Raw genomic sequence first — 15,143 nt, forward strand, 5'->3', positions numbered from 1 at the left:
CAAGGACACGACAGGGACGGGGCCACTCCGACGACCATGCCACAACAATGGCCGGCTACAGGGCTCGGACACGCCACCCCCATTTTTAGAACGCTATGTAGCAACATATGTAGGTTCCTGGTTCTCCCTTGGAGTATAAAAGGGAAGGACCGGGGCCATTTCAGGGGGGGACGAAGACACCGATAGAACGAGACACTTCCACTACGCTGCTTGAGAACAACGCCTCAAACAGCCCGCACCACCCTCGCCGAGACCTGGGGCTAGCCCTCTCTCTCTCTTAGCTTGTAACCCCCTACTACGAGCGCTCCGGTGCAAGGAATACAAGATCAACTCTCAGACTGGACGTAGGGCCTCGATTGCCTGAACCAGTATAAATCTTGTGTCTTTTTACATCACCATCCGGGATTAGGGGCACGCAGCACAAATTCACTCGTTGGTTGAGGGACCCCTGGTTCCAAAGCACCGACACGGAGCAGGCTATTTCAATCAGCGGCTAGGAATAGAAAGGGAGATCAAATTAGTTCCTAAGATTGAGGAGTAATTAGCTCCCAGTTATTAGGCTCAAGGCCTATTTAGCCATGTACGTGGACAATGAAGAAGACAAGCAAGTCATTACCCATCTAATCTATCCTTACCCTAATCTACATAGTCACGGTTCGGCGTCTCTAGGCACTAACGCCCTTGACATACTCCATCCGTCTCAAAAATAGAGTCACTATGGGAATCCAAATTTTCTCAACTTTGACTAGATTTATAAAAAATACATGTAACATTTGTATTTTCAAATAAATTTATTATGAAAATATATTCAATGATCTACTTAATGATACTAATTATATATCTTAAATATTAATATTTTATTAAATATATTTAGTCAAAATTAAAAATTACTGACTTTTTATTAAGCGAGAATAACTTTTTTTTGTGTCAGAGGGAGAATGCAATAAATAAGCCTACTGAGATGCAATGTGCGTAGGACACATCATGGCTCAAGTTAAAGGTGAAGTCATGGAACTGACATTTCAAGTCTGAAGTTCAGCAAAGTACTGAAATGGCTCACATTTGTACAAACGAAAGCACGGGAATCCAGAACAAGTCATAATCATTACCATTTCTTCAGGATAAGACTCAATATTAAACAGACACCATATGCAACACGCTTGCTCCAGTCCAGTGGTACAGTATTACATTTTCCATACCCAGGCACACCTCGCGAATTGAAGCAATACTAGAACCACAGCGACAGGCACAACTCGCGAACTGCAGCAACACTACAACCACAGCGACGGCAGGACGCGGCTGACCTAGCCGCCGAAGCCGTAGAGGGTGCGGCCCTGGCGCTTGAGCGCGTAGACGACGTCCATGGCGGTGACGGTCTTCCGGCGCGCGTGCTCGGTGTAGGTGACGGCGTCGCGGATGACGTTCTCGAGGAAGATCTTGAGCACGCCGCGGGTCTCCTCGTAGATGAGCCCGGAGATGCGCTTCACGCCGCCCCTCCGCGCCAGCCTCCGGATCGCCGGCTTCGTGATCCCCTGGATGTTGTCGCGGAGCACCTTCCGGTGACGCTTGGCGCCGCCCTTGCCCAGGCCCTTGCCGCCCTTGCCGCGCCCCGACATCGTCGGCCTCTTCTCTAGCGGAGACGGAGGAATTGGGGAAATTTTCCTTGCTAGTTGGTGGGGTGAGCGAGCCTGTGACTTGGATGGGGACGGGCTGGTAGAGAAGGGGATGATAATATAGAGGCGGGAGAGGAGCTGGGAGGCGTCGGATGGGGCCGCGATCCGCGTGAGGGGCGAGAGGGATGGTGCCAGCCGTTGGATGGAGATGGTTCGCCTCCTATTGGCCAAGGAGCGGGAGGGCGGATCGAGCAGCGCAGGCGTTTCGTGGCTTTGGCCTTTGGCGGGGCGGGGCGCGCGTGGGAATGGCAATCGCGTCCGAAGTTTTGGTTTGGTTTTTTGCCTTTCTGGTGGGAAACGGAGAATTTTGGGGTTTGACCTTGGGGCCGTGGCGGGCCTTGCTAAATGTTGATGGGCCGTGGGTCTGGAATTGACGGAAGTTGATTGCACTTTGCAGGCTCCCAGGCCTCTTAAAAAATCAATGCCAACTCCCTTCTAATCTGATCTCGTGAAATTGAAATAAAGAAAACATTAATGTTGGCTTAAACTTATCAGTCTGACTTATCTACCATTGTATAGTGTATTTCTCTCACAACAAAACAGCATCAGCCAACTTATCAGCCACAAAAACCACATTTCAGTCATTCCTATGTAGTATACTTTAGTTAGTCTCCTTGAACAATATGGAGTATTTTATATTTAATGATTACTGGATCTCACGCCTAAGGATATGAAAGGGCATGTTTGCATGTGTAAGGTTGTAAGGTGATGTTTTTTCTTTCATGAAGGATCACTCATTTTTGCACTCACCATCCTTGTTGTTCATGTACTTCTTTTGAGATTCATCCTTGAATTTAGTTAATCTTTCTTGTTTTTAGTGGTTTAGTGGTTTGTATGTTTGCGATAAACTTGGTGGTTTTCAATCTATGAAGTTGACGCTTATGTGATGTTTCTGAACGAAAAAACGGGAGTTGAGTTGTGCTTGTGTAAATGAGACTATGTACCCTTTAAGTGATGATTGAGAGGTCAGCATTGAAATTTCTGTTACTTTGTTTAATATGAACTAATGTGCATATTTGTAACTTGTGCGCAGGATCTTTGGAGATAACTTCAGTTATATGTACTCTTTTCCCATGAGCCATGACATATCACACTACCCTTCAGTCTTGCACGAGACTTTACCCAAGAAAAAAAAGCAGTAGCCTTCACCCTGATCGCTTGCTTATCAGTCATGATACAGTGTTTTTCTCTCACAACAAAACAGCGTCAGTCGGTTTATAAGCCACAGATACGATCAAGCGAACAGGGTGCATAAGCTTGTGCAAGGCTGCAAGCCATGACATGGACAGCTTGAACTGGAAATTTTGACTTCTATGTCATGTTTTGTTCTATACATTGTTCATCATTTTATCTTGGGAATATAAGTGGGGCTAGTCCATGAACCTGAATATAGATTTATTTTATAAATTGCCATGAGCAACCATAAAATTAAGTATACATATAGGTTAGTAGGCTATCCAGTTTGCATCTCTAATTTTATCTGAGTTTTGCAATCTCAGTATAAAAATCAAGGAAAGAATGTAGGTTCACCTACGTGATGTTCAAGAATCAAGGTCTATCTGAGTTTTGCAATCCCAATGTAAAAATCAAGAAAAAAAATATTTATAGGTTCACATACGTGATGTTCAAGAACCAAGGAGGGCGTGTCATTGTGGGGATGAGGGATGTGCGAGACTCCCCGCCGCCCGTTCCTGAGGACGCAAGGCGGCGGGCGGTCAATCGGGCGCACGCCAAGGCGCAGAAGAAGAAGAAGGATGCCGAGGAGGCAAAGCGCACGAGGAAGATCCTTGAGCGCGAGAGACAGGAGAAGCGCCGCCGGCAGCAGAGGTAGGACGGCCTCCCAGTGGAGGCGTCCCCGTTGCCTTCACTGTCGGAGGATTCTTCGAACGGAGATGACGAGAGCAAGATGGGGAGACGGCGCCTGGAGTGTCGGCGAGCAGCCCGGCGCTTCCAGGAGGAAGAGAGGACGCCTTGGGGCCGGCGATTGCTCGCCCCGGGACCGAGGCCGACACGCCCGAGGCGCGGGCGTTAGGGAAGCGAGCCGTTAGCCCGGTGGGCTCGACGGCTGAGGTAGAGCAGGCGGCGGTGGGGGCGACGCAACTGCCCCCGTAGAGGGTCGAGGAGGCGCTGGGGTCCAGCGAGGACCGGCCGGCACCGGTGGATATAGAGGCCATGCCACCGCCGCCGCCACTGCCGTTGCAGAGGAGGGTCACCGTGCTGAAGCGGTTGCAGCCCCGCTCGAGGTAAGCGTTTTTTCGGCAGAGTTGCAGCATTTCCCGTTCGTTCTTCAGTCGTATGCTAACCCCGTAAGTATTTTGTCTTCAACCGGAAGCGACCTATGGAGGTGCCCGCCTTGGCACCCCTTAAGGCGCTCAAGGTGAGCCCCAGCTCCACCACCCACTGGGTGGCGGAGGCGCAAGCCGTCATACAACGTGGCGTGGTGTCGGCGAGGGCTGACCCGAAGGAGCCGGTCGCCTAAGGAGAGGTTGCTGAGGCGGCCCCGACACAGGTGGGGGAGGGAGCGCCTATGTCCCACGAGGCCAAGGCGCCCTTGGTCGCTGAGGCCACCGAGGCCGAGGCCCCCTGGACCTCCGAGGCCGAGGCGACGGAGGCCGGGGTGTTTGGGACCACCGAGGCCGCGGTGGCGGAGGCCGGTGTGAGCACGGCAAAGCCGGCGGCCCAGGAAGTGGAGATGAAGGCGGCGGAAGCCTCAGTACCGCCCCTGGTCCAAGGGCCGTCGCCGTTGCGGGAGAGCGCCCGGGAAGTGGAGGTCCATTTGATCTCCTCCGATGATACTTCCCGAGGGAAGGAGGGGGCGGATGCCGAGGCAGCCAGCAACGTGGAGCTGCCAGCTCCGACCTCTGGAGAGGGCGGCTCGGCCCTCGTGCGTGTATGACCTGAGCCCCATGGGTGGGATCACCCGCGTGTCCTGTGGCAAAGCCAGGACGACCCTGAGGGGGAGCCTCTGTTCGCCCTTGAGGACGCGGCCGAGGGGGGCGCTGGGACACCTTCGAGCAATACCGCTAGCTGGCGAAGCGGTCACTGCGGATAGCGCTGTCCATCGTGGCTGACAATCTGCCCGGCGCTACCTAGGTACGCGCCTTCCTTTCTCATGTGGTGTCGTCTTTTCCCGAGTTTTCTTGCAGTGCATGACCCATGTTCTGCTTATCCAGGAGCTCGAGACCCAGTCCCTTGGGAAGTCGATCTTTCTCCAGCGGGAGAGGGACATCTAGGACCAGCTCCAACGGCAGAAGGACCTGCTTGCCGGTGCCAACGAGCTTCTATCGGCGTGGAGCGCAGAGGTGGAGGACCTCCACCTTCGTTGTGCCGATGTGAAGGCCGAGGCAGCCACGGTTCGGGGGTAGGCTGCCCCTTTGGTGGCACGGGTCAAGGAGCTAGAGGAGGAACTGACCCGGGTGGCCGACGATCGGGACGCCTTTAGGTCTCGGGCTGAAGAAGCGATGGCCTCTGTTAAGGCCCTCGCTGGACAGCTAGGGGCGAAGCAGGGTGCGCACCTGCTAGCGAAAGGCGCCCTGGCAGAGGCCCTCAAGGTAGTCAAGACCTCCCGGACCAAGGCTGTGGTCTAGAAGGGAAAGGTCGAGGGTGAGTCCTATTCCCCTTGTTTTATTTGTTTCTCTTGTGTTCGACCCCTAACTCCCTAGTGTGATGCAGAGCTAGAGAAAGAGGCTTCCAGGGCGGCCAAGGCTTCTCGGGTCGAGGTCCAGGGCTAGAAGGAGAAAGCCGAGGCCTGTTGGGTTGAGGCCCAGTGTTGGAAGGAGAAAGCCGAGGCCTCTCGGGTCGAGGCCCAGCGCTGGGAGGAGAAAGCCGAGGGTGAGTCCCGTAGGCCTCCACCCCTATTTGACTTGTTTTCCTTTGCACTCAACCACATTCTGTTTGTTTTGGTGTAGGGTTGGAGAAGGAGGTCTCCTGGGTCGTCGAGGCTTCTGTCGCAGTGCAGGCGGTGCTCGATGCCGAGATCAGGGAGCACAACGCGCTGTAGAGTGCCGCCCGTACCGCCTGCGAGGCCCTGGAGGTCGAGGGGGTCCAGTCAAGCAGCTCCCTTGGGAGCCGCTTGATCGCGTTGAGCGGCCAAGTGCGCGAGCACCTCCGAGGGGCGTTGCACATGGGCGTCTAGCACTATATCAGCATCGGCCTCGAGGCCATCAACGATGGCTACGTCCTGCCCGATGATGACGAGGAGGCCGATGAGGAGGTCGTGAAGCTGATGAAGATGGTGGAGGGCCCCGGCACGGTGCTGGCTAGGCTGTTCGAAGAGGAGGTGGTCCCTCCCACGGCGTCCGTCGATGCTAGAGGCCCTGAGCCTTGACCTGGGCCCAAGAGGCCATGTAAATAGAATAGGGATTATTTTTGTATCATAACGCTTGTGGCCGTCGAGGCCTTTTTAAAGTACTCGTGCTTCTTAATCGTTTTTATTGTATTTCCGAGCCTCTGCCCTCTGTCTCATCTCTGAACAGATCTCTTGCAAAAAACTTCCTCGGAGCCTAAGTTGCCCCTTGGGTGAAAGGTGGTGAGGGAGTGCCGTAGCCCGGAGGCGTAGGCCGTCTCGCTACTCGACCGGCCTTCTGGCCCTGAGGCAGACTTTCGGTCCTTGGGTTTTTTTACAACCAATTTGTCAGAGCGCGCTAGAGAGTTTGGAGTTGGAATTTTTTTGAAAAACGACTAAAAAATGGTGCGTGGGACTTAGGGGGGGAGTCCCCCCGTCGAGCCCCCAAGGGAGGCTCGGTTCTACAGAGGCAGAGCAGTGTCTTGTTCGAGCCCTGCGGTGGCCACCTCTGCAGAGGCAGAGCCGAGTCTCCCTTATGGTGTTATCGTAATGCCGAGGCCCGCGATGGGCTCGGGGGGTTTCTCGAAAAATTAGAACAACTAAAGAACGCTTCTTAATTGTATTTCGAGAAACAATGTATACAATGCTTGGAAATTTAAGGGTAAAAGCAACGTAGCTGTTCTATGTTCCAAGCGTTGGTGAGGATTTCGCCCTTCTCGTTGGCTAGCTTGTAGGTCCTGGGCTTCAGCACTTGGGCGACGATGTACGGTCCTTCCCATGGTGGGGTTAGCTTGCGGCGGCCCTTGTTGCTCTACCTCAGCCTTAGCACCAGGTCACCCACCTTTAGGTCTCAACTTCGAATACGTCGGGCTTGATAGCGTCATAGGGCTTGCTAGTACTTGGCCGAATGTAGTAGCGCAACGTCTCGGGCTTCCTCTAGTTGGTCGAGGGCATCCTCACGGGCGGTGCGGTTGCTTTGCTCGTTGTAGGCTTGTAGCCTCAGGGAACCGTATTCCAAGTCAGTGGGGAGGACGGCCTCAGCTCCATAGACCAGGAAGAATGATGTGAACCTCGTGGCTTAGCTTAGGGTGTTCCTTAGGCTCTAGATGATTGACAGAAGTTCGTAAGCCATTTCTTGCTAAACTTCTTCAATCGGTTGTATATTCTTGGCTTGAGGCCCTATAGGATCATGCCGTTGGCACGTTCTACTTAGTCGTTCGTCCTAGGGTGTCCTACGGCCGACCAGGCCACACGGATGTGGTGGTCATCGTAGAACGTCAGGAATTTTTGGCCGGTGAATTATGTCCCATTGTCGGTGATGATGGTGTTCGGAACCCCAAACCTATGGATGATGTCCGTGAAGAATAGCACCGCTTGCTCGGATTTGAGTTGATTGATCGGATGAGCCTCGATCCATTTGGAGAACTTATCGATCGCTACCAGCAGATGTGTGTAGCCCCCGAGGGCCTTCTGCAGAGGCCCAACCATGTCGAGCCCCCACACGATGAACGACCATGTAATGGGGATGGTTTGGAGGGCTTGGGTCAGGAGGTGCGTTTGTCGTGCATAGTACTAGCATCCCTCGCAGGAGCGTACTAGCTTGGTGGCATCAGCAACCGCTGTTGGCCAGTAGAACCCTTGGCGAAAGGCATTTCCGACGAGCGTCCGAGGCACCGCATGGTGCCCGCAGGCTCCCGCGTGCAAGTCCCAAAGTAGGGCTTGGCCTGCCTCGGTGGTGATGCATCGTTGGAGGACGCTAGATGGGCTTCGCCTGTACAACTCGCCGTTGTTGAGGACATAAGTTTTGGCTCATCGCGCAAGCCGTCGGGCTTTGGTCCTGTCTACAGGAAGCTCTCCCTGAATGAGGCAATCAAGGAACAGGACTCACCAGTCCATGCCCTGGTTGGCCTCGAGAGGCTCCGTGTCGACTTCCATGACCTCAGGCTCGGCCGAAGGAGTCTCAGCGGCAGAGGGGGCCTCGAGCCCTGCGGTGGGTTCGGCCGGTGGGCCCTCTTCTGCTGCCGAAGCGTAATCGATGGAAGGTTTGTGGAGGTCTCTAGCGAAGACATTCGGAGGGATCGGGGCCCGCGTCGATGCCATCTTTGCCAGTTCATCCATGACCTTGTTGTATTTCTCGCGATGTGGTTGAGTTCGAGACTGTCGAACTTGTCTTCTAGGTGACGTACCAATTTGTAGTACGCCTCCATTTTGGGGTCGAGGTAGTTTGACTCCTTCATGACTTGATCGACGACAAGCTACGAGTCACCCCGGATGTTGAGACATCGTACTCCAAGTTCGATGGCAATCTGCAAGCCGTTAATGAGGGCTTCATACTTGGCTATGTTGTTGGAGGCGGCGAAGTGGAGCCGATTATGTAGCGCATGTGTACTCCGAGGGGCGAGATGAAGAGTAGACCCATGCCTACCCCGGTCTTTATCAGGGACCCATCGAAGTACATGGTCCAGCATTCTGACTAGACTTGAGCAGGTGGCAGTTGGGTGTCGGTCCACTCAGCTATGAAATCGGCCAAGACCTAAGACTTGATTGCTTTCAGAGGCGCAAAAGTCAAGGCTTCCCCATGAGTTCGATGGCCCACTTGGCTATCCTACCCGAGGCCTCCTGGTTATGGATTATCTCTCCTAGGGGAAAGATGACACCACGGTCACCGGGTGGGACTCAAAGTAGTGACATAGCTTATGTCGAGCCAAGACTATGGCGTAGATCAGCTTCTGGATGTGGGGATAGCATGTTTTGGTCTCAGAGAGCACTTCACTGATGAAGTAAACAGGTCGTTGGATGGGTAGAGCATGCCCTTCTTCCTGCCTCTCGACTACTATAGCCGTGCTGACCACTTGGGTTGTTGCGGCGACGTAGAGTAAGAGGGCCTCATTCCTGGCCAGCGGTACTAGGATGGGAGGATTAGTGAGCAGTGCCTTGAGCTTGGCGAGGGCTTCTTCGGCCTCGGGGGTCCAAGAAAAGCGTTCGGATTTCCTCAAGAGGCGGTACAGAGGCAAGCCTTTTTTGCTAAGGCGCGAGATGAAGTGGCTCAGGGCCGCAAGGCATCCCATAACCCTCTATACTCCCTTGAGGTCTCAGATTGGTCCCATGTTGGTCACGACCGAGACCTTCTCCGGGTTGGCCTCGATGCCGCGTTCCGAGACTATGAATCCCAAGAGCATGCCTTGGGGAACCCCGAACACACACTTCTCAGGGTTGAGCTTGATGCCCTTCTCTCTGAGGCATTTGAAGGCTATCTCCAGGTCGTCGATGAGATCCCTGGCCTTTCTGGACTTGACCACGATGTCATCCACATAGGCCTCAACGGTTCGCCCGATGTGCTCGCCAAAGACCTGGGTCATGCATCGCTGGTATGTGGCCCCTGCGTTTCTGAGGCCGAAAGCCATAGTCACATAGCAATACATGCCAAACGGTGTGATAAAAGAAATCGCGAGCTGGTCGGACTCTTTCATCTTGATTTGATGGTAACCGGAATACGCATCAAGGAAAGATAGGGTCTCACATCTCGTAGTGGAGTCAACGATTTGGTCGATTCAAGGTAATGGGAAAGGGACTTTTGGACAGGCTTTATTCAAACCAGTGTAATCTACACACATCCTCCACTTCCCATTTTTCTTTTTGACTAACACAGGGTTAGCTAACCACTCTGGATGGGATACTTCCTTGATGAATCCGGTCGCCAAAAGCTTATGTACCTCCTCGCCGATGGTCCTGCGCTTTTCCTCGTTGAATCGGCATAGGCGTTGCTTCACCAGTCTAGAGCCGGCCCAGATGTCCAAGGCGTGCTCGGCGACCTCCCTCGGTATGCCCGGCATGTTCGAGGGACTCCACGTGAATACGTCGGCATTCGCACGAAGAAAGTCGATGAGCACGGCTTCCTATTTGATGTCGAGGGTGGCGCTAATCCTTAGCGCCCGGTCGTCAGGGCAGGTGGGGTCGACCGGGACGAGCTTGACGGCCTCCATGGGCTCGAAAGTCCTGGCGCGATGCTTGGGCTCGGGTAGCTCGCTGCCGAGTCGGTCGAGGTTGGCGATGAGGGTCTCGGCCTCCATGAGAGCCTCGGCGTACTCGATGCACTCGACATCGCAGTCGTATGCATGCTCATACGTGGACTCAATCGTGATGATGCCATTGGGACCTGGCATCTTGAGCTTGAGGTAGGTGTAGTTGGGGACCGCCATGAACTTGGTGTAGCACGGCCGCCCTAGGATGGCGTGGTAGGTTCCCTTGAATCCAACCACCTCGAAGGTAAGGACCTCCTTGCGGTAGTTGGATGGGGTGCCAAAGCAAATGGGCAAGTCGATGCGCCCGAGGGGTCGTGTGCGTTTCCCTGGCACGATGCTGTGGAAAGGCGCGGCGTCACCCCGGAGCTATGACCGATCGAGCTCCTAGAGCTCCAGGGTGTTGGCGTAGAGGAAGTTGAGGCTGCTGCCTCCGTCCATCAACACCTTGGTGAGTCAGGTGTTGCCGATGATCAGGTCAACAACGAGTGGGTACTACCCAAGATTCAGGACATGGTCGAGGTGGTCGTCCCGATCAAAGGTGATCGCCTCCTGAGACCATTCGAGGTATCGGGGAGTGGCTACCTTAACCGAGAAGACCTCCTGGCGTTCCCTCTTTCGCTGGCGCGCCATAAGGCATGCCGAAAGCCCACCAAAGATCATGAAGGCATTGTGCACCTCGGGGAACCCGTCATCCTTATCGTCCCGGTCGTCGACACCCCTCTTCTTAGCATTGTCGTCGGGGAGCCCAAGCTTGGCATAGTAACGCCAGAGCATGGTGCATTCCTCGAGGGCGTGCTTCACCGGGCCCTGGTGGTAAGGGCAGGGTTTCCTAAGCATGTCGTCGAAGAGCCCGAGGCCCCTGGGGCCTCGGGGATTCTTACGCTCTACGGCCGCGACTAGACCGGCCTCGAGGACCTCCTGTTTCCCCTGGCGACCCTTTTTCTTTTTCTTGGGGAGGTGGGGAGCCGAGGCCTCGGGGGCCTTGTCCCTCCGCTTCCCCTTGGCGTCGCTATTGGGGAAAATGGCCCCCACGGCCTCTTCGTCCGAGGCGAAGTTGGTGGCGATGTTGAGGAGCGCGCTAGCTAAGGTTGGCATGTTTCGGCCTAACTCTCGGACCAAGTCTCAGCATGTGGTGCTAGAGAGGAAAGCCTGGATGATTTCTGAGTCGCCGATGCTAGGTAGCTCGATGCACTGTTTGGAGAAGCGCCGGATGAAGTCTCGAAGAGACTCGTTCGGCTTCTAGCGATAGCTTTTAAGGTCCCAGGAGTTCCTAGGGCGCACGTATGTGCCCTAGAAATTCCCGACGAAGACCCTGACCAAGTCGCGTCAGTCGTGGATCTATGAGGGAGGAAGGTGTTCAAGCCAGGCTCGTGCCGAGTCTGACAAGAGCAAGAGGAGGTTGCGGATGATGAGTAGGTCATTGTTCGCGCTGCCTAGTTGACAAGCCAGGCGGTAATCGGCCAGCCAAAGCTCGGGGTTGGTTTTGCCACTGTATTTTGTGAGATTGGTCGGTTGGCGAAACCTGGCCGGGAACTAAGCGCCGCAGATGGCCCTGCTAAAGACTCGAGGGCTAGGCGGTTTAGGAGAAGGACTGTGGTCCTCCCCGCTGTCATAGCGGCTCGCGGGCGGGCCCCTCATTGTCGTGGCATCGTCGCCCGCTGACCACCTCGTGGTCACCCCACACCTCGTGTCGGTTGCCGAGGCGGTCGTGCAGCAAGGGGACCCCATCGGCTATCGGTGCCTGAGCGGGCTCGGGACGAACTGAGGCCTCTCTATCCTACCGAAGTGATGCCGCGAGTAGTTCCGAGGTGCCCCCGTGCCACCGAGAGGTAGAGCTCTCGGCCTGCTGCACTGTGGCGGTCTCGAGGAGGTCCTAGAGCTCGCCATGGACCCATCGCCTGGTTGTGGTAGAGGGCTCGGGCATCGCTCGAAGAAGCATCGCCGCTGCCACGATGTTCTAGCTGGCACGATTGAAGATAGGGGGTTGCTCGCCCCCTTCGTTGTCGTTGATGCGGCGGTGGACATCGCGAGCCCTCCGGCGGGCTACTCTGACCTTGCCGTGACCCCACTGGTCTTGCTCGAGGGTGTCTTGGAGCTGCTGTAGAAGAAGTCGGTCTTGTTCGACCTTGGCTTGAAGCTCCCGGAGCTGCTCCAGGTCTGGTCGTCGAAGTTCCTCGGGGCTAGGCCCTCGTTGCGCGCTGCTCGGGGCTCAACGCATGGAGGTGCGGCACCGCCCGCCCTTCGGGGGGCGGGGAGCGAAAACCTGCCCCTTTGTCCTCATCGCCCATGCTTGGCATCCCGAGCCCGACGTGGATGCACTCACGAGCGGGATTGTAAGCGTCTTCGTCGTCGGAGTTGGAATAGCCAAAGCAGTAGTCGCTTGCGGCTAGGAAATGGCGCATGCTTTTAGGGTCGCAGAGCCTGGAGAAGTCTGCTCCGGTCCACGCCGCGTCCTCCTCCGAGGAGTCAACGCGGGTGTGGGTCGAGGTTGTGGCGTCGAGGCCAAGGGTGAAGCGCTGGGGGTGTCCCGAGGGCTCCACGTGAGCGGAAGCGTAGGAGGTGGCGGCATTTCTCAACCCAAAGGGGTACGGGGATGGTGCCATTGCCGGGTTCTGCTCCGCCGGAGTTGGCTCCTTAGGAGGTGGCGGGGCTGAGCTTGATGATGGGGCGTCGCCGCACGCCACCGGCGTATTTCCCTTGTCCAGGCTCAGGCTAGACAGGTCCCCAACTAGGGACCTTGTGTCAACAGCTGGGCATAGGATACCGACGGAGCGTGGTGCGTCGCCCTGGGTTTGCGCAGTGTCGGGGTGATCCCGCCCGCGTCGCGCTTGGTCAGTGTGATGAGGGCGACGGCCCTAGCGCCGCCTACGCCTGGGCTGCCGGTGTGTGATGTCATCGTTGGTCGGTGGGGCTCGGGGTGTGAGGAGCACCATGTCGTACTCAGATCCTAGAGACATAAACTCTAGGCTCCTGAACCAGATCACCATGCCGAGACGTAGCGGTCATACGGGGTCTGCCATCCAAAACTTGTTGGGATGACGAAGCTGACACACAGAGTTCCCCTACTTGGCGCGCCAACTGTTGGTGTTTTGGACCGGTGAGCCCTCAACCAACTAGTAAATTTGTACTGCGTGTTTCCAATTCCGGATGGTGATGCAAAAAGACACAAGGTTTATACTAGTTTAGGCAATAGGTGCCCAACGTCCAGTCTGAGATATCGATCTTGTATTCCTTGCACCGAGGTGCTCGTAGTAGGGGTTTACAAGCAGGGTGAGAGAGGAAGCTCATCCTTGGTCTCTCCGCGAAGCGGCGTGGATTGCTTGAGATGTTGATCTCAGGCAGCGGAGAAGATTGTGTGTTTGTCCGTGCATTTATGCGTGAGTTCGTCGTGTGTGTGTAGGCCTGATCATAAGTGTTTGATTCTATCCATCCCCAGAAATGGCCCTGGTCCCTCCCTTTTATAGTTGAAGGGGGACAAGGGTGATACATGTGTTAGCTACGCGGCATCGTGCGAACGGAGGCGGCATGTCCAAGCCCTGTAGCCTATTACTGTGGCGACGTGGTCGATGGAGTGGTCCCGTCCTTGAAGTGCTGGAGCAACGCATCGATCACATCCGATCCTGTGTGACATAGGAGCTCCAGTGATAGCTTGACGCAGGGTCTGGCGGGCGACGTGTCGGTCGCTGTGTGTCGATCGCGTGATGAGCCGAGGCTCAGCTGGTGCCGAGGCCGAGCCATCGTGGGAGGCTTGGCGGGTGCGAATCTCGATGTTGCCGAGACCCTGAAGTAGATTGCCGAGGCTTGGAAGGAGCAGTTGGCCCCGTACACTGATTCCGAGGCTATTGTGACCCGGACTTGACTCCCCACGCCACGTTGTTCCTGGAGCAGGGGTTAGATAGCATAGTGTAGTGCGGGCGCCAGTCGTGGGTACAGCACCAGAGCATAGTGGCCGGTAACCCCCACCCCGTCCTATCCTAGACGGTATGGCGTTGACATGACTTCCCATCTCGTCGGCCGCTCCGCTGTGTCGGGCCATCGTCCGGCTGATATCGCGGGAGTGGTTGGCGCATTAATGGGACGCGACGCTCTGTCGGGGAGACCGTCGAGGCAGAGGCGACGGGTTATTGCCGAGCCGGCCTCGAGCGAGACAGAGAATCAGCATCTCGTCCGAGGCTTTATGCGTGGGGCCTCAGGTGAGATGGAGAATCGGTTCCCCGTCCGAGGCCTTTCGTGCGAGGCCTCGAGAGAGGCAAAGATTCAGTAGGCCTTCCGAGGCCTCCCGCGCTAGGCCGAGGCCTCAAGCGAGGCGGAGATTTGGCAGGCCGTCCGAGGCCTCCCGTATAAGGCCTCGAGCGAGGCGGAGAGTCGATGGCCTCGGACAAGGCCGGGGGTTAACCAATGGTTCGTCTCTTGGCTTTGATTTGGATGGGGTTTAAGCGATTTTTTCGGTATACGCTTAGGGGACCCTATTTTATGGTACCCGACATGATCCTTCACCTGATCCTTTGGATCCTAGTAACCGTAAGTACAGTCTTGTACATCACGTTATGCTTATCATATCATTAATCTCATTGTAAAATCTAGATTAAAAAGGTTGAAACCTTACACAGAAGATTTTAGAACTGCAATTAACTTCTTGAATTCCTCTAATCAAAGAATTGCATTGTTCAAGGAATAATATAATGGTAAGGGTGTTAGACCTAGAAAGTTTGGCTTGGATATGGATGTTAGATGAAATTCTACTTACCTAATGCTTAAACACTTGATTTCATATAAGAATGTCTTTTTTTGTGTTCATTAATTCCCATTATGGTTTATAATTGTTGACTACAAATCATTGGTATTTTGCTGAGAAATTATTGGAGTTCCTAAAACTCTTCTATGACTCCACTGTTGTTCTAGCTGGTGTTTATTATCCAACAAGTCCACTTGTTCTGTACCACATCCTAGAGATTGCTTCTCATTTGCATGCATGTGAAAAAATCAAAATCTAAGAGCTATTGTATATCCTATGAAGCTTAAGTTCCTTAAATATTAGCAGGACATACCTCTGTTATATTTATATGTATTCATTCTTGATCCTAGAGCTAAGATGAGAAATTTCTTTAATGTGTTGCAATTACTTGATGAATACACTGGTTCTGAGTACAGTTCATACTATGC

At 54.6% G+C, this 15,143-nt stretch overlaps 1 protein-coding gene across 1 annotated transcript; it reads right to left on the reverse strand.

Annotated features, from left to right (window-relative positions):
* Nucleotides 1-1,085: 1,085 nt before the first annotated feature.
* On the reverse strand, nucleotides 1,086-1,695 carry LOC136451555 (histone H4). The gene has a single exon (XM_066452253.1). It carries the CDS (start codon nucleotides 1,614-1,616, stop codon nucleotides 1,305-1,307), a length of 312 nt encoding a protein of 103 aa, XP_066308350.1. The 5' UTR covers nucleotides 1,617-1,695; the 3' UTR covers nucleotides 1,086-1,304.
* Nucleotides 1,696-15,143: the final 13,448 nt, after the last annotated feature.

Source organism: Miscanthus floridulus, chromosome 5 (assembly GCF_019320115.1).
Source record: "Miscanthus floridulus cultivar M001 chromosome 5, ASM1932011v1, whole genome shotgun sequence".
NCBI classification, from domain to species: Eukaryota; Viridiplantae; Streptophyta; class Magnoliopsida; order Poales; family Poaceae; genus Miscanthus; species Miscanthus floridulus.

What these genes read in the sequence shown, in the direction of transcription:
- LOC136451555 (XM_066452253.1), bottom strand. Translation starts at nt 1,616, where the DNA reads ATGTCGGGGCGCGGCAAGGGCGGCAAGGGCCTGGGCAAGGGCGGCGCC.